This window comes from Catharus ustulatus, chromosome 6 (assembly GCF_009819885.2).
Source record: "Catharus ustulatus isolate bCatUst1 chromosome 6, bCatUst1.pri.v2, whole genome shotgun sequence".
Lineage (NCBI taxonomy): Eukaryota > Metazoa > Chordata > Aves > Passeriformes > Turdidae > Catharus > Catharus ustulatus.
This window is the reverse complement of record NC_046226.1, coordinates 48,596,701-48,621,570: the sequence shown is the minus strand read 5'-3', so window position 1 is coordinate 48,621,570 and position 24,870 is coordinate 48,596,701. Positions and strand designations below refer to the sequence as shown.

The window sequence follows — 24,870 nt, the reverse complement described above, 5'->3', positions numbered from 1 at the left end:
ACAAATAAAGCGTTTCAAGGGTCAGGTGTGAGATTTTCCAGCATCCCACTGCAACCTCTCTGGTTGCACAACAGGCCACTTGAAACCATTCCTTTCTGCAGCAAAGACAGAGCCTCAGGGCTGTGGGGCAGCTGATTTGATTTCATGAAGAGTTTGACCCCAGAAGGAGGCGTCTGCATGAGATGAGTGAGTCACTCCATTTCAATAATGGGCGAAACCATTAATTGAAGGCGCACAGTTTGCTTGTTTGGGCAGGCTTCCTATGCCCTAACCAGGAGTGGTCTCACTGCTGCTGTATTTACTGAACTCCTCCAATTAAGTACTTTGTTTCCCTCATCCATAATGACAATGGTTTCTGCATGTTAAATATATTCAGAAAGGAGGCTTCTCCGTGTTTCGCATTTGCAAATTGGAGTAACTTTCTCCTCTACACAGTTGATAGGAAAAACACTAGCCAAGGAATGGCTAAGAAACTTCTCACTGAGTGAGGTCTTCTCAACTAGTTTGTTTAGCACAGTAGGAAATTATTTGGGTTAAAAAACACATTCGGTATTAACTTAGGTTGCTTGCACATTTTGGAACAATGAATGAAAGCAAATTGAATGCATTGCATACCAGTCAAACATAATTGCCGGGTCTTCTATTCAACCTGGGTATTTTGGTGGATTCCAGGATTGCCAAAGCCCTGAACAAGAACATCCTTTAACTGCAGAGCTGCTGCAGCAGTTGCAGCTCGAGCTGTGCCTCACACACCCTTGCTCTCGGTTGCTCTCCCCTTAGGGAGAGAAAGCGCTCGGCTCTTTCTTCACACCACGTTTCATCTTGGCCCCACTACAGAGACCACCTACAGGGATGCCAGTTAGCATCAGCTGCATTATGCTGAACGGGTTTTTGTGGGAGCACCCAGTGGGAACCACATCTTAGGCAGCCTCCTGGGCAGCTCTCCACCCAGCCACTCGCTGACGGCACCGACCCGCTCCACTCACCACCAAATGGCACCAGCAGCAAGCTACCTGATGGACTTGTGTGGAGAGCTGTGAGCAGGCTGTTTACTGTATTTTTAGTTGCATTTAATTGCAAATTAGCAGTTGGAAATAAGGAGGGGTGAGCAAGGTGTGAGCTGCCAGCTGTGTGCAGAGGAGTTTGGGATCCTCTGATTATCCATGGCTGTGGCTGTGTGGGGTGAAGCGCCAGCCCGCTGCACGCTTGGGGTTGGCTGTGGCTACAAGATTTACATTTCAAGCCAGCTGTGCAAGAGCCAGAGGCCACACACTTCTTTGGCAGGACATCCTAGGGAACACCTGTGTTTCAGGTGCTGTGAAGGCAGCAAGGGGCTGTGCTGTTTAGTGGCCAGCAGTGCTGATGATTTTGCACTGGTGTTTGTGGTACCCTGGAGCCTTGAGGAAACTGGCTGCTTTCAGTGCATCAAAGAGGTCCACTTAGACAGATGAACTTATTGATTAGGAAATTATTTACCTTGAGATTGTTGGCTTTTTCTGTTTCAGTGCAGGGGAAAAAACTACATTTTCATTTCACCTCAATTTTATTTTTAGCAGGGCAAATCTACAGAAATAAGGATTTCAGAGTGCTGCCAAGCCCTGTTGGATGTACATCTCTACAGCACCAGATAAATACTGGAGTGTCCAAAGTACTCAAATCCTCAGACCTGGGTCTGCATCAGTCCTTGTAAGAGTATTGTTATAAAGTTTTCCTTTCTTACCTACAGAAACAGACCTAATGCAATAGCAGCTGTAAAACCTCACACTTTAAATCTAACAATTTATCTTCATAATATCCCTGTGTGTAGTGGTGGTGCAAACACCTCAGATGTACTCACAGGGAAATGAAGCACCAAAAACCTGAATGCCCATAAAGACCATTGTGGAAATAAAAAACCTTAAAAATCAGGTGTCTCACATACAAGTTTAGTGCTCAGACCAGAGTACCACAATTTTCCTCTCCCCTTTCTTTTCCCTGGATCCCCAAAAGCCCTTTTCTGCCCCAGCCCTAACAGTGATGCAATGGGAACCCACAGCTTGCTGTGTCTCGCAGCCCCCTGACAGCACAACAGCAGCACCTACATATTACAACACCACTTACGAGAGATGCACACACCTGTAGATTTGGAAAATGTGTGACATCCCTATTTCTGTTTCAAGAATTCGTCCCCAGGAGCCTTGATGTTGCACGCTGGTGTCAGCTGGCCCAGCTCCACAAGAACCAGCTGCCTTAGGAACAGGCTTTGCCCCCAGGACACATCCTAGAGCCCTGACTCAATTTAAGCATGAATTTGAGTCAGTGGAAACTTGACTGAGGAAGGACTGAGTAAAAACCACAGGGTGAGAGTAAAACAAGCAATGCAGATCCTGAGGAATTAGTAATGAAAGATGCAATCCCAGCTGCAGGAGGGGCTGCCATAGAAAAAGGGCTGGAAAAGATGAACTGTGGGCATCATGGAAAACATGAAAGTCATTAAAAACTGAACATGATTTAAGATCAACATCAGCAGCATAGATGTGATGGCTGCCAATCCCCATCAAAATGGCAGTAGCCAATACCAAGAGCCCAGCCAAAGCACAGAGACAGGGATTAGCAGTAGGAAAGGACCTGAAATTCACTGCTCTTCAGTAAATTATCAGAGAGCAGCAGCTGAGTAAAAAAGGTGGCGAGTTTGGTACCCACATCTTTACCTTTAATCCCTGCTTCAGATCAAGTCTAGTAGTGGCCTCTGACACAGGCTATTTCTTAAAATTAAATTACACAAACTAAGCACAACTTATTGTATTTACAGACATAGCCAACAAACCCTGTATTTCAACTACACTAATACTGTGGTATTCTAAAAGCAAAACACCACAGAATTTGAAGGTTCTGGGGATATTCTTTGTGGGTTGCTTTAAGTCTGGTTAATATATGCCTTTAATTTCTTCCCCAGACTTACTTCTTGTAAAATTAAAACATAACCAAAAGAGAGGAGAGTACTCAAAGATCACTAAACATGTGGAAAAAATTATCCCAGAGGGAACATGAAAGCCATCTGCCCAAGACTCCCCCTGCTCTCATCCCACAGATGTGGACAGGGAAAGATGGATGCTCTGGTGGCAGAGAGAAAGTGGCAAACCCTGGTCCTGTTGGCATCAAAAGAAACCGCACATCCAGCCAGCCAGAGAGCTGGTTTTGCTAGGAGCAAATTAGCCCCGAGGCTAGCCAAGACTTTATCAGCTGGAAAGTCCCAGTCATGAGTGCTAGCTGCAAGGGGCAAAGGAAAAAAAAAACAACAGGGAAAGATCAGGCAGGACAAGCCTGAACATGTTCAGTTTGTCCTTCCTACGTTACAATTATATCCTCATTCCTCAGAGCAAAAGGCAGTTCAAAGACACAATAAATCCCTTTCTAGTCTTACGCTTCTCAGGAACGTCATGGAAACGGAACCGAAGTGGTTCCCAGAGATAAGGTGACAAAGTAAAATTAAGCCCTTCCCTACAGCGACACTTTGGTAAAATATCTGCTGAGAAATAGAGGCACCATTCAGACACAGCTATGGCATTCATCTGAGGAAACAGCACTGACCTTGGAGGTTTCAGACTGATCGATTTAACGTACTGCTCCCCACACTCTGCAGCTGTTCCTTTCTTTGCGTTGCCTCTAAGGCTCACGCTGACTTCATTTCGTGGGCTGGATTTTATTGCCAGGAAATGCGATTCCCTTTTGGGGTACATCTTAATAAATGCTTCAGTTCAGGTCCCAAGAAACTTGGGCTAAAGCACTGTAGACCAAGGATGGCTTTGGAGCAGGCAAAGCCTGAGTGACCAGTTAAAGCAGTCACCAAACAGGAGATTTTTCAAAGCTTTTTCTTCCCTCCCTTCAGGCCAATGGAGGGGACAAAGAAAAGAAAGAGAACTGAAAGACAAGGCAGGAAGTACACTCAAGATGGACCTGGGAGATCTCCAAGGGTGTTCCCACTCTGTGCTGTGTCCCTCACAAACCAAACGAAGCAAAACCAAAGGCATGAGGTATAATGATGCCACAAGGACTAATTAAATGGCAAGGGGAAAAAAATTGGATCTTCACCTAAAAATATGTACTAAACAGCCCTAGGCAGCAAAACATTTGATAACTGTGAATGCAGACATGGATGGAACAGACAGAAACAAAAGGCTCCATCATCTAGTACCAAACCACACAGAAATGGTCCAACACTTGTGCTGAAAGGTTACGATTAAGTGAAATAACAGTGGCTTTTAAAATTATTTTTTAATCTGCTTCACACCGAGATTTTGATAGAGTATGGAAATCACCCTGCCCATCATCCCAGCCCTGGGTTCTCACTGCTGACATGCATTCATGTCACTGTTACAAGCTTCAGCCTCGCACAGGACAGACACCATAACTGGGCTGCATGAGATTTTAATCCCCCTATTGAAAAGGCATAAATATTTCAGACTGAGTCATTTTGGGTACACTGGATTTTTTCCTGCCTTTCACTGCGTCAGGGAATTTCTTTCCACCCTACAGCCCTGAGGAAAGGGGCACATGGCTGAAGGAGTCAGCAGTCATGAATAATCAGGGAGGGACTTCTCCAGAACAGGGCACCAATGTGAAAAAGTCTTTCTTCTGAGGCGACATTTGCATGACCGAGGGATGACATAATAATTCCACAAACAAAAAAGGCTTTATACCCGCATGGTGGCTTTCGAAATCTCTCTGCACTGACTTAGTCCTTCCCTTCTGTAACAGGAGCATCACATTTTGGGGGCAGGAATTTAACCAACATCTCTGCAGCCATGGATTTATCCCGTTCTTTCTGGATAACGCAATCCTACAACTGACATTAGCAATGCTGTTTTATGGGGCACAGCATTTCACTGAAGTGCTGAAGGATTTACTTCTGGAATGGTATGAGGGTATAAGAGGCAGTAAAGCCCAGGATGAGAGACCTGTTTGGGTAAGAGAAACATCAACATACAGGTGGAGATGAGGCCAGTGCCTGGACACCAGCTTGCAGTGATGGAGCAGAAAGAAAAGGCAGAAATGGTATTACTAGAGAGTGAAAAAGAAGCAACATGCCAAGATCATACCCTCACACCCCTCCAAAAAAAGAGAAAACAACCCAAGCCCCGTTAGACACTTGGGAGCTGCTGAAAGAGCTACGCTGAAAAGGAGGTGCTGAAGTGCAGCCAGAGGAGCTGCGTGCCAGGGCACATCCTTGTGAAGGCACTGTGTGTGCCGCCAGGGCACCAAACTGGTGCTGGAAACACAGCCAGGGTGTGAACACATGGTGCAGATGATCAGACTGAAGCAGAGCTATTGTTTCACTTCCAGCATGGGCTGTTTGCCAGACATGGACCTCTGCTGAGAGATAACCGAAACGCATTTGAAATTCTGCAGAAAACCCTTCAATTTGGGGCTAGCTGGTTTTTAAGGAGAGGGCTGAGCAGTGCTCTATGGAGTGAAAATCAGATAATCAGATTGTTCAGACAGCCTAGCCCCTCAAAAAAAAAAAAAAAAAAGGGTGTCTGGGGACTTTCAGAGCAGGGAAGCAGGCTACAGGAAGGATGGATGCTGGACCAAGCCCAGCCTCCCAAGCCCAAGGGGATTCGCTCACTGCCGGGAGCGGGAAAGCCGTTTCTCACCAGTATAGGAAGTGGAGTGCTTGGCAACAAGGGAGGCAGCTCTCCCACAACTCTGGTTACGCAAACAGCTGCCTTCTGCTGGGTTTCAACATGCTTCACTGCTCCAAAAATAATTTCCTGCTTGATTTGATACCATTAGCAGGAGCACGGCGGGAGCGACTGTGCCGCTGCGCGCTGGCTGCAGGTAGCCACAGGGTTCCAGCAACAGCCCCAGCCCCTGTTTTTGGCAGAGGGGCCTGACTGCGCAGGAGGGAAGGTAAGAGGGTGATAGCACAAACCTTCTCTTCCTCTGTGAGGGGTTTTGATGCAAGCCTGGACAGAAGTACCTGTCACCTTCATCCTTTCAGGCCCCTTTTCCAGAGCTGACATTTCCCAGCCCTTACAGCCTGTAACACTCATGGCGTGTAACCAACACTCAGCAGCCAAGCAGGATCAACGCCAACATAAAGTTCAACGACAAAGTCACTGCTTGCTGGGTGATTAGGAGCTGTGCTGCTCCTGGGCAGAGGTGCTGGAGTTCTCTCACAGCACAAGCAGCAAAAAGCCACCATCGTGCCTTCTTGCATTCCCAGTGGATGACTTTGTGTCCCTTTGGAGGTTGGTGGAGTAACAGCAGTCCAACCCCGTGCTTTGGGAACAGCAGCACTTTCCGTTTCTAGCTGGACTGGAATTTGGATATCAAATTTTGCCCTAAGGTGCATTTGATTTCCTCTTCCCTATTCCCAGCCCATTGATCTGCATGCCCCTTCCCCAGGGCCTGCCTTGGAGGGGACTCCTTCAGATGTGGAAACCTCGAGCAGTGCAGAGAGTTAAAGATTCCAGGGCCCAGCCCATCAGCACCGTGCTCCATAGCCTGTGCCCCACCAGCAGCACAGCACACCAACCTTCCCAGCTCATGGCCTTGCACAGGGCTGAGCTGGTACCTTCCAGGCAAAGTGCAAGTCATGCTCAGCAAAGAGATGAAGCAGCAAAGTAAAACTTAATGTCACTCATTAAAACAGCAGCTGCAAAGCAGGATCCAGGGGTGGAGAGCATGACCACAAACATCAGCGTATTTTAAGGTAATCCTCTTCTACTTTGAAAGCAAAATTGTGCACTGGCACATGTTTATGCTTATATCTTTTAAACCCAAAGAGACCACGAGGGACAATTCCATCTGCTCTGCACCACACAAGTCTTACCAACCTTGTTTTCCACAGTCATTCTTTGAGCCACACAATATTTTATGAAAGATATCCCTTGGCCATGACTAGAAGAGTAAGATGGGTGATGAACACACCACTGCTTTTGGGAAGCTTTGGCAGAAACTAACCTTGGAAGGTAAAGCCATAAAAAGAGAGGAAGGGTTCCCTCAGCATCCTGCACAGGACATGATGCCCCACCTTTCACACACAAGACTAAATATGCATCTGAGCTGACCCAAACGCCAGGTGGGACCTCTCCTGTCACTGCCACAATAAAAGGGAATAATCCTGAAAGAAGGTGACTCCTCAGCTGCTAGAGGACCTGAGCTGGGTGGCAGGACAGGACTGGTGGGAAGAGTGTACAGGCTGGTTTCCGTGCTCAAGTGACCCATGTCTGCAGCAGCTGCTGCTCCCACAGCCCCAGGGAGTGCAGATAAGCAGCAGTTCAGCTTTTCCAGACATAGCACAATTCCTGTTTACAGCCTCTGGGCTTGTCTTTTCAAAAGAAGGAGCTAGGTGTCTATTCTTGCAGGAAACCAGGTGTGTAAACAGTTCAATTAATATACCCAGCAAACCGTGCTCTAGCACAGCAAAGAGGGCTAGTGGAGACAAGCCAAGAGCACAGGAGCCAAGGAAGGAAAATACTTTTAAAGAATACGCCTAATTAGAGATGGGCCTGGGCCAAAAGTTCATATTTGAACACCTGGAATAGCCCAGGGGAGCAGAACGGTAACCTGAACCCAGATCCACATTTTGTAACTCTCTCCTCTCCCAGATGAAATAAAACCCAGCCACAAAACCCAACCCACAGTTTGAGCTACAGGTTTCCAAAAGCCAAGGTCTGGAGATTTGGCTTTCTCCTTTCAGCCTGGCTTTGGCCAAGCCGTTGTGCGCAGCTGCTGGTGGCCTCTGTTCCTCTCACCCCACACCAACCAGTGCCCTGCTGTGGACCCGCTCTGCTGCCCTCAAGAGCTGGCTCTTGTTCCCTGGCACTCCCGTTTGCTCCAGCAGCCGTGGCATCCCCAGCACTGTGACCAAGCCCAGCCTGTCTCTGCACTCTCTTCTCCCTGCCCTCACAGGCAGCAGCTCCTGGACAAAGCAAGGACCCTGCCCTAACTCAAAGCCCAGTGGCTCCACTCATGCCTGTGAGACAAATATTGGCAGCAAGCCCCAGTTTTGTGCCAAATCCCCAGATTTAGGGCTTGTTATGAAGGGTGCAACCTCCATGTCAGGGAAAGCCCCCTCCATGCCCTTTATGAGTCTGCAGAAGAAGCAGACTCCCTTTTCTCCCTGCAGCTCAGTTCTCAAGAACAGACAACTAGACTTCTCCCATACCTTATCAACTTGATTAACTGTAGATTTTCTTTATAGCAGAATCACATTTGCCAAAGGAAGGTCAGCCTGATCCCCATAAAATCACCCTGTCACAGGCACGTCACGCATTTCAGACAGCTTGCAAGGCTGACTAAACATTTACTTTTGGATGGCTCTCTTCCAAAGTCCAGAAATAGATCCCAGTTCACAGTAGAAGAGGGCCCAAGTGTGCCATCAGATGGCTTCATTGCCCTGTCACAGTGTACCATTTGCATTCCTGTGCTTTCCCCCTCACTGGGTGCCACCACTGAGCTCCCTGCACATCCCCCTGGAGAGGTGAGGCCTTATCTCCCAGCTGGATTATTCTTGGTAGGTATTTGTCACTCCTTTTTCCATCATCTGACCTTGGGTCCTGTTAGGCTGAGCTAAGTGACTAATGCACAAGGCTTGGATTGCTTTCCCAGTGGGCACCCAGCCTCTCACCAGCATAGCTGGAAAAGAAGAAATGGGATTTGCTCACACTGGATGCTGCAATATTCAAGGAAGAGTTTATGTTCTGAAAAACCTTGAAACAATTCAGCTCCACTGCTATTCAGAGCAGTTGTGCACCTTGGATGTACTCCTGTAGCTATTGCAAATTCTTCCCTGCCAGAGCTGAATCATCATCTCCAAGAAATAAAAAAACCCCAAAAAACAAAACAAAAAAACTGATCTAGCTTTAGGAAAAAAATTATATAATCCTTCAAGGGCCAAGAGCCTCTGCCTGCAAAGTACTTGCCACACAGCACCCAGGCAAAATCAAAATGATGCAACTTTTGGTAGGGCGTACAGATTACAATCAGGCAATTACACATCCCAGACCGTGTAATCACATGCAATGAGAACACACGTGGGTGTAGTGCGAGGTGTGAGCCTGGTGTCACCAACCACAGGCTCCTCTGGTTACCCAAAAGGAGCCATTCAACAAATGCTTTAAAAATTTATTTTCTTAAACATCAGTAGGTCCCTCCAGAAGAAAGTCTCTTTCTGTCACGAAAAGTAATTCCTGAAAGACTGGGAAACCACCAGGACTGCACTGGAAAACATTAGCCAGAAGAATTGATCTATCATCTGTCTCACATCCAACTGTGTCCGGACAGCTGGAAAGGGGAGGGGGAAAAAACACCCCCATCACACACAAGACAGAATCTGTTTTACAGCTTTATATCAGAAAAGACCCTATCCAAGCTTCTGTAGGAAGTAAGTTTAAACATCTGATGCATGAACATCCTCAGCTTTAATAACCATTACTGTCTTTCATCTCCCCTTTTTTAAAAGTCTCAGAACAGCATTTAAGACTGGCCTCCTGTAAGCATTGCTCAGATGCTCCCCAGATGGCTTTTCCAAGGGGATTTCTAATTATTCAGGGTCTTTTAAAGAAATATCCTGCAGGAATCTTTTAGGTTTCTGGGGCTTTCCTTCCTTCCTCTACAAATTTCTTTACCCGGAGCTTGATTTAAAAACAAACTCAAAGGAAACACTTACAATGACTTCAATATGTCTCAGATCACATACCCTGGGGTGAAACAGAATTGAACCAAATCCCATAAAAATAAAAATGGTGCAGATTTCAAAGGCATTCACAGTGAAGTTTTGTAAAGAGGTAATTAGACCAAAAGTTTTAGCTGAGAATATCATGGAATAAAGGAACATTTAGTGACACTGATAAAGTTAATACTGCATATAGACCACAATGGATTGGATATGCAATTCCCTCTCCTCAAAGAAAAATAAATCAAAATCAAAGCAACAGTTGCTGTAATAGCAGCTAAACAAGAAAACCTCTGATTCTCAAAAACTCTCAGTTTTCCAATCCTGAAATACCTTAAATGGATAGGACTTCCAAAAGTGCTAAATTCCTATCTGCTGAAAATCCACTTTAGACATCCCCAAGTGGGAGATGAAGAAAATCACAGTCATTTCTGGAAAGGTTGGCAACTGCTTCTGAATAAGCTGGCAGCTGGAGAGCAGAGCCAAGCCCCTTATATGATGATGAACCAAAGCAAATCATTTGAATGAACATATAAGGTTTTTTTTGTCTCTCTCAGGCCACCCAAGCCATAGTTAATAACAAAACATGTTACTCTTCCAAATCTGCTGCTGCATATCCCCCCAAGTGGGATACAAGCCCATAAGATGTTGTTCTATCACCTGCAAGTGTTGACTGGGCAAACTGGGAGTGTTTCAGCGTGTGCCATGGCACAGACACACTGCTGGCTCAACACACAGTGCTAAGCCCTGTGGACTCTCAGATCCCACTATGAGCATTTCCCTCCTCTTGGATCAGCGTCTCTGTTTGCCAGCAGTGCTTATGGTAATTTCCTGCACTGCTTGGCACAGCACAGGGCTCAGCCCAAGCAGTCGGGAGCTTGTAATCTGAATGTTACGGAGAACATTTTGATAGAATCACAGAATAACTTGGGCTGGAAGAGGCCTTAAAGATCACCTATTTCCAAGGTGGATGACAAGGGCACATCCTACTAGATTGGGTTGCTCAGAGCTCTATTCATCCTGGCCTTGAACATCTCCAGGGATGGAGCACCCACAATGCCTGTGCCAGTGTCTCACCATTCTTACTCATTCTCAGTGAAGAATTTATTTCTAATGTCTAATCTAAGCCTGCCCTCCTTGAGTTTAAAGTCATTACCTCTTGCCCTGTCACTACATGCCCTAGTAAAAAGTCCCTCTCCATCTTTCTTGTAGACTCCCTTTATGTACTGGAAGGTGCTTTAAGGTCTCCCCAGAGTCCTCTCTTCTCTAGGCTGAAAACCACCAGCTCTCATCTGTCTTCATAGGAGAGGTGCTACAGCCCTTGTGGTCCTCCTCTAGATTCCTCCAACACATCAACATCCTTCTTATGCTTGGATGCAGCACTCCAGGTGGTCTTGAGAGTGGGGTAGAGGGGCAAAATCTCCTCCCTCAACCTGCTCACCATGCTGCTCTTGATGCAGCTCAGGACACAGCTGGCCTTTTGGGCTGCAAGTGCACATTGCCAGGTCATGTTGAGAATCATCTTCCTACTAGTTCCTGCTTTTGCCTTCTTGGCTCTGACTTGGGCAGTGTGGCTGGGCTACTTGCCAATGCAGACTGAGGCACAAACATCATTGACACCTCAGCCTTCTCCATATCCCATGTAACCAGGTCTCCTATTTCCTTCTGAAGACAGTCCACATTTTCCACCATCATCACATCAACTACATGCCTATAGAAGCTTTTCTTGTTGCCCTTGATGTCATCAGTCAGGTTTAATTCTGTCAGGGCTTTTGTTTTCCTAACCTGATCCCTGGCTACTTAGATGATCTTTCTGTATTCCTCCCAGGTTAAGTGTCCTTGCTTCTACACTCAGAAGGTTTTCCTCAGACATCATCTGAGTTTTTCCAGGAGCTGCTTGTTCATCCATGAATTTTTGCCTGATAACTTTGTTGGGATACATCTCTCCTAAGCTTGGAGGGGGTGATCCTTGAATATCAACCAACTTGCTCGGAACCCTTTTCCCTCCAGGGCTTTATCCCATGGTCCTTCACCAAGCAGATCCCTGAAGAGGCCAAAGTGTGTTCTCCTCAAGTCCAGGGCATGGAGCTTGCTCTGCACCTTGTTGCACTAAGATTCTCAAACTCCACATTCCATGGTCTTCACCTTCCTGGGCTTCACCTTCCCCACCAGCCTTTCCTTGCTGCTGAGAAGGGCCAACATAACACCTCTCCTCATTGGCTCCTGTGTAACTTGGAGCAGGAAATTCTCTTCTCCTGCATTGCTTATGCCCAGTTATGTTGTCCCTCCCAGGACCAGAGCTTGTGAACACGAGGCCACTGCTGAACAGAGGATGTCATTTGCTCAGTCACCCTGGCTGGATGGCCTACAGCAGACCCAGACAATGTCACTTGTCCTGTTCTCTCTTTAATCCTGACCCACAAATCCTTGGTCATCTCTTCATCCGCCCCAGGCAGAGCTCCATGCAGTGGCTCCATGCACTCCAGCTGCTCAATGACAGGACTCTGAGGAGCACCAAGAAGTTTCTGATGCTGGAAATAACTTCTTGCCTGGCTGCACTCTCCCATGGTTTGTCAGGTGGAAGAGACAAGCCCCAACAAGTGCCAGGGGTAGCCTGGAGATGGCCATTCAGAAACTCCTTTGCCTTCTGGCCGTGTCCACTGCCCAAATGCTTCACATACCTTTGGCTCTGGTGCTGTGGTTGTGAGCAGGGTTTCATAAGGAGACTGAGAGGAAACAAAAACCCTGGGTGGGGCCACGGAAGCTGGTGTAGTTCATGAGGAGGTCACACCCGTTTCATTTCATTCTAGACACCCCATTCAGGCGGCCTGGCCTCCAGCCTGGCCCACAAGTGAACTGGCAGCTTGTGACAATGGGTTGTTGCATCTCTCCAGCCACCCAGCAGCTCCTGCTCATCCCACCAATCCAGCAGCAATGGTCAAGAAAAGCACAGGGAATGGCTTAAAAGCCAAGACCAAAGCTTTACAAAAGGGCTGCTTTTCAACCCATCCTTTACAGCAGTCACATTTCAGGCAGGGAAAAACCAGGGGAGCAGCAGCAGTGGGTGTGCTGTCCCTTCTCCCCCTGTGCCAAATGAAGGTGTGTTTTGGAAACACTCCTTCCTTGCAGCCCAAGCCCCTTGGTGTCCTAACCTTACTGCCCCAGGGGACTCAATACATCTAAAATCACTAAGTCAGTCTCCTGCAGAGCCTCACTCCTCATCTCCCTAACTCCAGGAGTCTCAGCTCCTCCCAGCCCACCCTTCACATGCCACATCCGCACGTTTCCGTTCTTCCTGACCTTCCTTCCCTCCCTCCCTCCCTTGTCTGATAGTCCTTCCCACACAAGCACCACATCCTTCCTGCCCTGGCCTCGCCACAAAGCTGGGTTTGTTCACTGAAGCAGATCAGAATGAAACATAAGCATGACCCTTTGAATCAAAAGGATTAGGAGAAGTAAAGGAGAGAGATGCCCATTTGAATATGTACAAACACAAAGGGAGGAAGGTAGAGCTGCCTCAGGTTGCTCTGGAGGTCACTCTGCTAGGTCTTGCTGGGCTCAGCCCTGTACTTTAGCCCACAGCCTCTGGGACTCTTCCATGACAAAAAAAAACCCAAAAAACCAATCTGGCACTGACTCTTTACAAACAACTACGGGGGAAAAAAAAAAAAAAAAAGGAAAAATAAAAGAGAAACAAGCCCCCCCAGAACAGGATAGTAACAGGGCTTACAAAGACTCTGCCTGCCCGGGGCACCAGGGGATGAAAAAGAGAATACATCCAGGAAAAGCAGGATATATTCCCTCAAGGTAGTAGATATTTGCATGAGCATGCCTCGTGATAGAGAAAGTCTGCATCCCAAAGGCTGTATGATCTAAATAGCAATATTGTAAATGTATTGGATGAGGGAAGGAAACACTATCTCATTGCCCTGTATTATGCATGAGAAACAGCAGTGCAGAGGGATGGGATAACTTACATCACGGGAAAATCACTGCAGAGCCAAGTCCCAAATCCCAATTCAGGGACTTAACCACAGGCTATTCTGTACTTTCTATTTTCTGTTAACAAAGAAAACAGTATTTTCCTGGATTTCAGTCCCCAGTGATACTGCTAGATTTGCTGCCCAGTCGTGAAATATTCCAGGAGTGGGAAGAGCAGATGAAGCTCTAGTGAGTCATGAGCAGACACTGCCTCATTGTGCAACCTGGGCTGTGAGGGTCATGTTCAGCCCTCCAGCTCGACCTCTGCTAGCAAGGCCAGACCCAAAATACCTTGTGCCTTTTAATAAAATTCCCATTTTGGTTCCATTGTGGGTTTTTTTGCCCCCAGTTTTTACTTATTCCTTGGGGTTGTTAAGCCAGGCTTAACAAGAAAAATCAGCCACCAGCTCTGCACACAGCCTAGCAGGGACACAGTTAACAACAAACCAGGCAGGGCCCCACACTGCACAGGAGCCCAGGGCTTTCACAGCATCAGGAGTGGGGAGCAGTGCTCAAACATCCATAATTGTCTAGCAGAGCTGACTCCACAAACACACACGCTTTTGATTGCGATCTGGCGACCACGCACACAAACCAGGGTTTCGCTCACCCGCCGCCCCCTCACTTTCTGACTCCAGGCATGGGGTGGCAAGGCAGGGCAGCCTCCCCCAGTGCACAGACACGATGAAAGCTGGAAAAGGCAGCAGGGAAATTTCCTCAGTTCCCCTGGAGATATCCTTCCCCCTCTGATTTTATTTTTATCTGCCTGTTTGCTTGGGTAACTGCCGTCAGCCCATGGAGGAACACCAGACAAATCCTGCCAGGAGTCCCTCTTCCCATGGCTGCCACAGGAAGAAGCTCTGGATACTTATATTTTTTTCTAAAATGCACTTTCACCATGGCTACTTTGGGAAAATAAAGCAGTTAACCCCTAAAGGTAGCGATGCCCAGGTAGGTAGGAGGGTGCAGTTGGAAAAGGAGCACCACCATTCCCTGTGAGCTGGCACAGGCACACTCACAGCCCTCCCAGTGATCCCTGTAGAAGGCTAAGTGGGAATGAGGGTTTTGAAGGAAAACGTGGAGCACACCTGATAGGGCTGAGGAAGGGGCTGCCAACAGGCAACCTAAGCCTAGCCCTCCTAAGCCGTACCCCGCACCCTTGAGGGCAGCCACAAGGCTGGAGCTGCTGGGTCCTGCCCTAAACCCACTCTTCCTCCCTTGGGAAAGGGCCCCACCTACAGGTGAAGGACCAAGCAGGAGCTCTTGGCCCCATCATCACACCTCCCTCCTTCCCTCTGGAGCTCAGACCAGGGGCTGTAGGGAGAGCACAGCAGAGCCAGGTTTGCTGAAAACGGGCTAAGGGAGGACAAGGGCACCTTGCAGTGATGGTGCCATCTTCCAGTGGGTACACTGCAGAAAGCCAGGGCACCCAAACCTAAAAACTGGTGGCCAAGATGTGGGAAGCAGGTCAGAGGTTGCAGGAAGGAAGAACTGGGGAAGAGTTCAGTGCACACCTGTCTGTTGTATGGATGCAGCACAGACAGAAAACTACTCAGGACCTGCATCCTGGTGACTTCTGGGAAGTTCACAATCCAGCATCAAATTCCAGGACCCCAACCAGAGGTACAGTGTGCTAATGGCCAGAAATGTGTTCTGGGACTTGGGTGTCAAGCAAGAAAAAGCTTGGGAAGCAGACTGTTCCCTGAGCTGCTCCAGGACTGCTTCATGAGAAGGTAAAGGATTCTGTAGACCCACCTGTGCCTCTCTGTCAACCACAGTCTGAACAGCAAATTTAGATGTAGTTGTCTCCCCTGTAGATGTCTAAGATTAGATGAACTCCACCCAAAGTGCATTGAGGCATTTCTTAGGTTCAAGAATAGGTTAAACAAGTCATCAGAACTAGAAAACTCTGGTGCTGGGAATGGAAGACAGAAGTGCTCAAAACTTCTGAACCAACAAGTTGTTGAAGGATAATAACCATGATCCTCTATCACAGAATTTACAGATAAACTTTGGAGCTGTGCCTTCCAAATTAAGACAGCTGCCATGCAGAGTAAGTGATAAGAAAAAACCTTTAGATTCTGCTTTATTTTTTCAAAGAAGGCCACAGCTGAGGGCATCTACACCTTCCCCAAGCCATCAGCCTCCTGACAAATGGCCCATTTCCTCTCCTGTCCCCATTCCTGCCAGGGCACACAGAGCTCAGCCAGCAGTGACAGACCATGCTGCATGACTTGCCAAGCAGACTCCACCTCCCTTTCTCCCAAGTGCCTTGACACAAAGGACAAAGCAGTGCCTGTACAAGCATCACCAGTCCTTGCTGCTTGGCTGATCAGCATCATCCCAGGCAGAGAAACATCATAGATTTTGCTGGAAGGGAGCAGGAGCAGCTCCCAGCAGCAGAATGCCCTGCTTTGTCCTGAAATGGAGCACAACCCTTTCACCCTTTGCCACGCTCCCACCCGCCTTCCCAGCTCTCAGCCTTCAGTCCTTTCAACACCCACAGTTTTTCCACTCTGCCACGAAGCCATGAGAAATTCCCTGCCAGAGGACTTTGTTCAAATGGGTTTTTGAAAAAAAAAAAAAAAAAAAAAAAAAATTCCATACTCCAGGCAAATAAACTCCTTCTTTTCCCCATAAGGAAGAAGGATAATAGCACAGCCAGGGGAAAAAGAAAGCAACCCGACAAACTATCCCCAAAACCTGCTGCAATCAAAAGAATAATTGCTCCAAGAGATTTAAGCCTACAGCTGACTCACTAAAATGAAGAAATGTCTATGTGTCCATAGAAAGCAAACAATTCTTGGGTCATGCAGCAGAGATTCCTTCTAACAAGGCCGTAGAGAAAGAAAAAAGCAGCCAAATGTAATTAATCATAGTCCCAGAAGAAAGGATGAAATCTCTGTAATTAACTACCTAGACTAATCTTTCCACTTTTGAAAACCAATCCAGCGGCCTGCTTTCACCTTTCACCCACAGGGCTGCCACAAAAGTCTGCTGCAAATACCAAATCACCTCTCTTTAGGGGGGCAATCACCTGCAGCAAGTGGTCCCAAACAATTTTGCAAAAAGTGTACAGGGAGGGAGAATCTCTGCAGAGTGCAAACAGAGTTCCTTTTCTTAGTCACCTTTAGTGGATGAACTGCTGGGGAATTTGCACTCTCCAAGAACCTGTGTTGCCCTAGCTGAACTATTGGAGTTATTTTTGAGCTAGGTATTTTATATCCAAAATCCTGACCCAACCAGAAAACACCAATTAAGAAAGAAAGCATAAGAAATGAAAAAACTTTTCAAGTTATTAAGATTATGACTGCTTGTGTTAATAAATTTGCTTATACCTCATTCTCAGGTGGTGAAATTTGCCTGACCATCAAAGTTGTGGAAGACATGGGGGAAAATGTAGCACTTTAGAGAGAAGAAGAGGAAGGGCTGGAGCTGGTGGTTACAGCTCAACAGCGCAGGTCAGGATCTAACATCCAAAAAATCCCATACAAATCAGAACAAGACATTCAACTTCCTCAGGGCTCTCTTAATAAATAAGGGCTGACAAATATTATTCCAACAATGAAAACAGCAACAGACCAGTTCTTTAGGTCAAATACATCAATGGTAAGTACAATACAGAGGAACAATACCAAAATGACATCAGCTGAGGAACTGAGACTGATTTCTACTCCCTCTCTTGCATACAAAGCACTGCTAACATATGAATAATGCTGTCAACAGCACATGGGGAATGCTGGCCAGCTTTGTGGTGAGGGAAAGCAAAGTACACAGAGTGGACAGAAATCCCCAGCTTTGCTCTTCCATGACACAGCAGAAATGCTTCTTTTCAATGGAAGGTGATTGGGTCATTCTTCGAGGAGGGAAAAAAAAAAAAAAAAAAAAAAAAAAAAAAAAAAAAAAAAAAAAAAGGAAAGGAAGTGATTACGCAGCTCCAAAAAGAGCTGGGGCCTTCCTGGGAATCAGGGAGGGAGGGTTGGCAGCCAGGCCGTGGGATACAGCAAAGCCAAGAAGGCTCGGGCATGTCCGTAAGGAACACCCACTGCTTCCCGTGCAGGTGCGCGGCAGCACGGCCGGCGGGGATGGCCATGCTCGGGGCTGTGCTCTGCCTCGGAGCTGGTGTCAGCCCAATCCCTGCTCTCCAAACATATCAGCCAGCACTCCAAAGCCCGGCGGATTGTTCCTCTGACCTCCGCTGAAATCTGGCAGCGGAGCTAAGCACGGCGGGGTTTGGCTGCAGCAAACCCGGCTACCAAACACCCGGAGTGGCTGTCTAAGCCTGGAGCTGCTGTTTATCAAATCCTGTGTCCCGAGCACTCAGGAGGGCGCTGCCAGCACGGCAGAGCTCGTCCCCTGCTAACAAATTCCTAATACCGTCCTTGCAGGGGGATGCACCGATCCCGCGATGCTGCTTTCCCCGGTTCTGCAGAGCAGGGATGCTCGGCTGGCAGGGGAGCAGCGGGCTGAAGCTGCCCTCCGCAGGATGCCAGGGGAACAAACCCTGCCCGGGATGCCAGGAGCGAGGTCGTTTTCCACGTGTGGCTGCTTCACTTCCCCGTCACCACGGACAAGGTTCGGTTTTCTCAGCGCTGTGCTGCAGACACAAAGTTTAAGGTCCAGAAGCTTTCCTGGGAGCCTCCCGCTGTCTGTCAGCATCAAACCCTGACAAACAAAAGCTAGACTGCCTCCAAGGGAATGTCCCTGACTAATTAAATGAAACAGGAGAGTCTCTCCCAGTGCTGCTTTTCTATAAACCTGGGACAGATACACACACTGGAAAGTGAAACCCCATACATTTTAGCTAGATAACAATGCTGCTAATATGCTGATGTTTAAATATGGGCATACAACCAAAGCTGAGAACTGAAGTAACCTTTATTTCAGTTAACACATAAACAATCACTGTATTTGGTTAAAAATAATACTTATTAAAACCAGCACTCAGCCAGCAATGTCTGTAAGCACTTTTAAATGCCAAACAGTTAATATTATGTATGTCTCCAAATTTAATTTTATATAACCGTAATGAATGACACAAAATGAATCCTCCTGGTCAGTTTTGTGTCACTTGGTCAACGCTGCCAAAGTACAGCAGCCAATAGGTTTTAGGGCTACTCCCTAAGGTTACAAGGTTAAAGTGTTCTACTCATCCCATGAAAGGATTTCACACACAAAATTGCATCCCCGCAGCACCTGAATGCATGTTGGATGCACAATGGGGTTCAGAAAGCAACACAGGACACCCCACATCACAATCCACTGTGCTTCAGGCAAAACACCCAGGAGATGTAGGACCACACACAGTCCACAGAGCTTATAGCACTAGGACAAGGCTGAGAGTGATTTTTACCCTCTATCCTACACTGCAGAGTTATTTTAACCTGAGTCTGCAGAAGTAAGTATCCATAGCAAAGAGAGGTAGAGCAAAATAAAAGCCTGAAAGTTCACAAGGGATTTTTTCCCCCACCAGAGCAATGCTGGGGTCTCCTCCAAGGAGACTACAGCCACATGCCTGCAATATCATTTCTTAAAAGTTGCTTTTCAGCACACTCAGCTCCAAAGACAAGACAATCAGGAGAAAGACAGAACCCACTTCTCAATCCAGCTTGTTTTTAAATGCATTTAAGTAGGTAGAATGTGAGATTTTCCACAAGATCTCCTTGAAAACAGAGTATCTCCGTAGCAGCACGGAAAGCAAAATTTTGAATTCTGGTATGGTCCTCTACTGCCACCAGCAGTAAGATAGCATCAAAAGCTGTAGGGCAGCAAAATATCCCTTAGCAGCTCCCTCAATGATTGCAACAAAATCAATACCAAACAAGCAGGATACTCACCCAAATTTGGTGGACAGCACACCTCCCATGGCAGAGCCAGCAATGATGCCCACTCCAAAGCAAAGGCCCAGCTTCCCCAAAGCACCAGCACGTTGGGAAGGAGGAGTCATGTCTGTAATAACCTTCTGAGCACCTGCAGGGGGGAAAAACATCCCTTAAAACAACCTTGCCACAGGGTTTGAGCAGATGCATCAGCAGCTCCCATGGTTTGATCGCTAAGCCATTAAGAGCTTTTTGGTGGTTTGGGTTTTTTTGGGGGTTTTTCCCAATTAAAACTTTTCTGGACTGGTTTCTGGTTAGAGGCAATTTCCCTAGCTTTTAATTTTCATACTTTGCATGGAAGAAGGCCTCCAAATAAGCACTGTCACTCTCACTCTCCTCTGGGAGCCCATCAGTTTTGGACCCAACAGCCCACCAGTCATGAGAAACAGAACCATTCAAACCACTCAAATAAACCACAAGTGACAGCAAGCATTATTACATTATTATATACATTTATTATATTATTATACTTGGTTCCTCTGGCATGAGTTACATAGACTTCTAGAAGCTGAAGTTTATGTCTTTTGCATGAAAAACATAGGAAACATCAGCCCAAACAGAAGAGCTTGGTGGGTAATGGAAGGTATTTTTGTAATAATGTTAATTTTTACCAGTTTGCTCATTTTAGCAGGAAAAGGGGAAAAGCTTTCATGCAGTAAAAGCCATTTGGAAAGCTACTCATCCCTGGCTGACCTTACCTGGCATCCCATGCATGAACACTGATGGCAGCCTGGAGAGGAAGAGGAGGGGGATGTTGGTGGCGAAGGATATGAGCAGGAAGAAGATGCTTCCAGATGCACAGGAGAGAATTAAAGCTGCTCGGGCACCAAATTGATCTGCAAACCTGGTACAGAAATGGCACAAAGTTGTCAGCTTTCTCTTTTGGTTTAAAAATAAACAAACAAACAAACCAAAAAGACTTCTCAATAGTAAATTAAGTTTTCTCATATTTAAGGGGAAAAAGCAACGCCACAACTGAACACACTAACAAACAACCACAAACAGGCAAAACCCCCCAAATCGGATCAGGTTTTGACCCAGCTCTGACTCTGCTGTAGTTCAACTCCAAAAAGCTTAAGTTGGAGAAAGTCTGAGAGTACCAGAGAAAGGGCTCTGAGCAACAGGGGCTAAGATGAGCATAAAACAGGCCTAAGATAGAGTTTCTCCTTGCAGTTCCTCCTTCCTTCACTTTATTGAAGCTGCATATTGCAGTTAGCAGATGAACATTACCTTGCACAGCAATTATTGTGCTTACACTAAGAGGAACAACCCCCTAAAAATGTCAGGGTTGCTCTACAAACAGAGCTAAGCTTAAGTAATTACAAGGTTTTGTGTGAGGGAGAGGTACAGGTCAAAACTTTGCTGTTTACATGTAAGCCAGGGCAGTTCACATTTGCTGTTTGTAACCTAAAGACCACAAATCATTTAATTGTTGGTGTGGGGATTTTTTTGTTTTGTTACTTAGAAGTAAAAAGACAGTGCTTTATTTTTTCATGTCTGTTTAGGAGCATCAAGCAAGAACATGAAAAACTGAGCTAAGGAACACAATCTCTCTTACCCCCTTTCTTCCTAGCTTTTATTTAATCTATCCCTACGCTGCCATCAAAGCAGTCTCATGTCTAGGAAAATCCTTTTTATCTCAAAACCACATTGCAAAATTTGGCTTCAACCTGGCAAAGGACACCTCCAGTCCCAGAGAGATTCTGGTTTGCCATTTTCCTTCCCTTCAGCAGTGATTCTGGATATCAGTGAATGACATGCACGGAGGAGAACCACATTTCAGATGGCACCAGATCCAGGACAGAAATACTACTCTAGGTTTGTGTATTAATGGGAAAAGCATTAAAAGCAGACCCTTTGCACCATCTCCATTTTTAGAAATGTATTTTCTGCCAAGCACTACTGTAGAAGCAAATGTTGCTGTTATTTATTTGACAATGTGTCCAAAGGCTGAGATCAGATCCTCAAAGTGTCACACTCCACACACCAGAGGATCCTGTAGAGCTCCCAGTCTACATCAGCCAGAAAATTAAATTCCCTGCAGGTAAACTGAAGCCCACAGCAGCTCCCTATCCATTTATTAATTTGTTGATCAGTAGCAGGATCAAGAAGTTAGATTTTCTCAGTCTCATTTTAGTTTTCTGTCACTGAATTACACATATCCTTCAGGGGTTTATTTTTCCTGGTCTTTAGGAATGTATTCTCCCACCACTCAAATTTTTAGGGCTATTTACATTTTATCAGGAACAAGAAAGTCTGTTCCATGGGATAGAGACAGAAGCCCCAAGTCTTTATCACTCTTTTCTTATTTTGATAGATGAGTTTTATAGATAGTCTTAAAAGATTCTTATAAGTTCTTAAAAGTTTGTGCAAGTCTAATTTTGTGTTCAACAAGGTTGCAGATTCAGCTGATGGAATTACACAGCCTTTATTGTAATTGACAGCTCTATTTACCATCAATAAATAAACTCCTTTTTTTTTGGTTTTCCAATCACAAGACATTTCTAAGATTATATATGACTATAAAACATTTGCAGGATTAAGCTGCTAGGACCTGGGCTCTGAGGACTCTAGTGGTTTAAGCCCATTCCCAGGATATTGCTACACTTCTTAAATGTGTGTCATTAAAACGCAGCTAAGTTAATATAAAGGCTGCTTCTATGCTGCAGTATTTCTAATAATAGCATTTATTTTTCCCTTGCCCATTATGAAATCCTCAAACATTTGAACAGGACCACAGACCAGAACTAAATTATTTTTATGAAAGTGTAAAAATGCCTGGTCTTTTTCAGCTATGTAAAGGGTCATGAGAATCATTCTCACTTACCTTCCAAAAATGTAACCTCCCACGAGCTGGAGGACACCAAAGATGGTCTGGAGATAGCCAAACCCCACTGAATCCAAACCTAGGCTCTTTGCCAAGTACTAAAAATAAAACCAAAACAAAATCAAAAAACCAAAACCAACAAATGAATGAGAAAGAAGCATACTATATTTGTGAATAAACATGTTAATATCTGTGTGGAGAGGATCACAGCTCCAAACAACCACTTCCTTCAATTTCCCAGCCCTAGAGAGGAAATATTCAGGCACTGGCAGCTTAATAAAGACCAAATGTTTCTGCCTCACACCCTGAAGAAGGGAGATGTGATCAAAACCACCAATTTTGCACCAGGTGACAAGTTTCTATCACCATTTACCTTTGCAGTTCAACACAGCTGAACACATTCAGCAACTGCTAAGGTGGATAAGGGAAGTTTTAAATGCCTTCCTGCCTCCAGCCCCTGGAACAGCCCAGTCACCCTCTGGGAGACAACTATGGGGAAGTCTTGGAGCTGTTGTTTAATCAAGCAAGCCAGAATCAATGCAAGTACAACATGAGCAAATATTGCCTTTGCTGGATGGCACACCCACAGCCTGAGCTTGCAGAAAACACAGATGCACACCTTGAAGAGCCAATGGGCAGTTATTTCTGATCCATGTTTTTGCTGTGTCATGTTTTTACTTAGCCTGGAGGTGCAGGGAGACCTCATCTCTGTCTGCAATTGCCTAAAAGGGATGGGTAGCCAGGTGGGGTCAGTCTCTTCTCACAAGTAACTAGCAATAGGACAAGAGAAAATTACCGTGCCCAGGATGATTTAGATTGGATATTGTGACATTTTTCTGCACTGAGAGGATTGTCAGGCACTGGAACAGAGTGCCCAGGGAAAAGGTGGAATCACCACTGCTGAAGGTATCTTAAAAATATGCAGATGTGGCACTCAGGGACATGGTTTGGTGGTGGACTTGGCAGTGTTAGGTCTCTGACTGGACTCAATGACCTCAAGGGCCTTTTCCAACCAAAAGTCCTCACTGATTCTATAAAATCAGACAGAAGAGTCCAATAAGTGAGAAGCAATTAATCCCTCTGAGCTGGTTAATTATGCACTCAGAAGAACCCACCTTTGATCTGAAACCTCTGCCTCCTGATAGCTGCTGGATGGCTCACTCACACTCCATGCAAGAAGACACAAACCATGTCAGCTCCACCAGAGCCCTGAGGCCAGGAAAGGGCTCTAGGTGTACTGCAGCCCAAGTAATAAAGCAGCTTTTATGGCCTGGGTGTACTCTGGACAGAGACACAGCCTGCCTGCTCGGTAAGAACGCCAAGTGTTCCTTGCAGTTTCAAGGATAGTTTCTATCAGGAAAGAGGAAAGGTATCTTCTGACTTTGCTGTAAAACTGCAGAGCCTGGCATTGAAGGAGATGTGCTGTGAAGCAAGAGAACCCATACTCACAGGCATGACTCCCAGCTGCATGAAGAGAAGGGTCAGGTCTAGGGCTGCAATCACGTAGGCAACACGGATCACTTGTCGCCTTTTGGCCTCATTCCTCATTCCTGAGGCTTCTTCCTCGCCTCCAGAGCTGGTTTTTGCATTCATGGTGCTCACAGGATGACTTGTTTCAGGACAGGCTGACAAATGGCACGGAGGCACTGCTGGCTGTGAACGTGGAGCGTAGATAAGGCGCGCAAGCTGCGTGCACAGTTCAAAGCTTACGGTGTGAAAGGTGCTAAGCCAGCATGCCACAGGTCTATTGCTCCTTTCTTTCTTTTTCTCCCCTCGTCTCTTTGCTTAGGGAAGCACGCATGAAAGCACGGAGCTGGTTCTTCAGCCTCGTCCCAGGTGGGCTCAGTGCCCGTCACAACAAAGTGCCATCACAACAAAGATCAGCTGGAGCGTCCCTGCGAAGTGAAAGTGAACATTGCCCCAAACAAGAACATGTGATAAGCTCTTCAGCTCTCTTAACTGTTTCACCTCCTTCACTTTCATTGTCCCTACTGGCTCAGGAGAGATGAGTGCTTTAATTCTTCGTGAAAGGCACTTTGCTTTTGTTTTTGGAGATTGCAAGTGAAGCTTACAGCAGAACAGCTTTTTCCAATTCCAGCAGGTTTATAGAGATCCAGGTCTTGTATGTAGTTAGAGCCCTTCTCATCACCTTTACCTGAGCCATTTTCCCTCCTTTCCAGGTGCTGAAAATTTATAGTAATTCTGAGCTAGCAAATGTTCACATGTGACTCCACTCAAATTACAGATTACCAGCCAAGGTAAAAAACATTAAAAAAAAAAAGAAGTATTAAATTCACACAAATCATGAGGCTGACTGCCAACTGAGGAATGAAATAAATAAGACTCATTTTGGCTTTGGGGGGTTTTGTTGTTTGCTTGCTTGTTTACTTAGGGTTTTATTTGTTTGTCTGCTTGCTTATTTGCTTGGGGGTTTGTTTGTTTTCTTACTTGTTGAAGCCTGGAAGTCTGGTGGAGGATTATCTTTATTTTGAAGAGAAAAAGAAGGCAGAGATTCCAATGCT

At 46.1% G+C, this 24,870-nt stretch overlaps 1 protein-coding gene across 1 annotated transcript in view; it reads right to left on the bottom strand.

Annotated features, from left to right (window-relative positions):
- The window catches only part of SLC22A18 (solute carrier family 22 member 18), a 57,689-nt gene extending 33,580 nt beyond the window's left edge, over positions 1-24,109 (bottom strand). The window contains exons 1-4 of the mRNA XM_033063642.1: positions 23,798-24,109; positions 22,349-22,446; positions 20,220-20,365; positions 19,480-19,612 (exon numbers count right to left, since the gene is read on the bottom strand). Of these exons, the coding sequence (XP_032919533.1) occupies positions 19,480-19,612; positions 20,220-20,365; positions 22,349-22,446; positions 23,798-23,941 (521 nt within the window). The 5' untranslated portion in view covers positions 23,942-24,109. The remainder of the gene's footprint in view (positions 1-19,479; positions 19,613-20,219; positions 20,366-22,348; positions 22,447-23,797) is intronic.
- Positions 24,110-24,870: the final 761 nt, after the last annotated feature.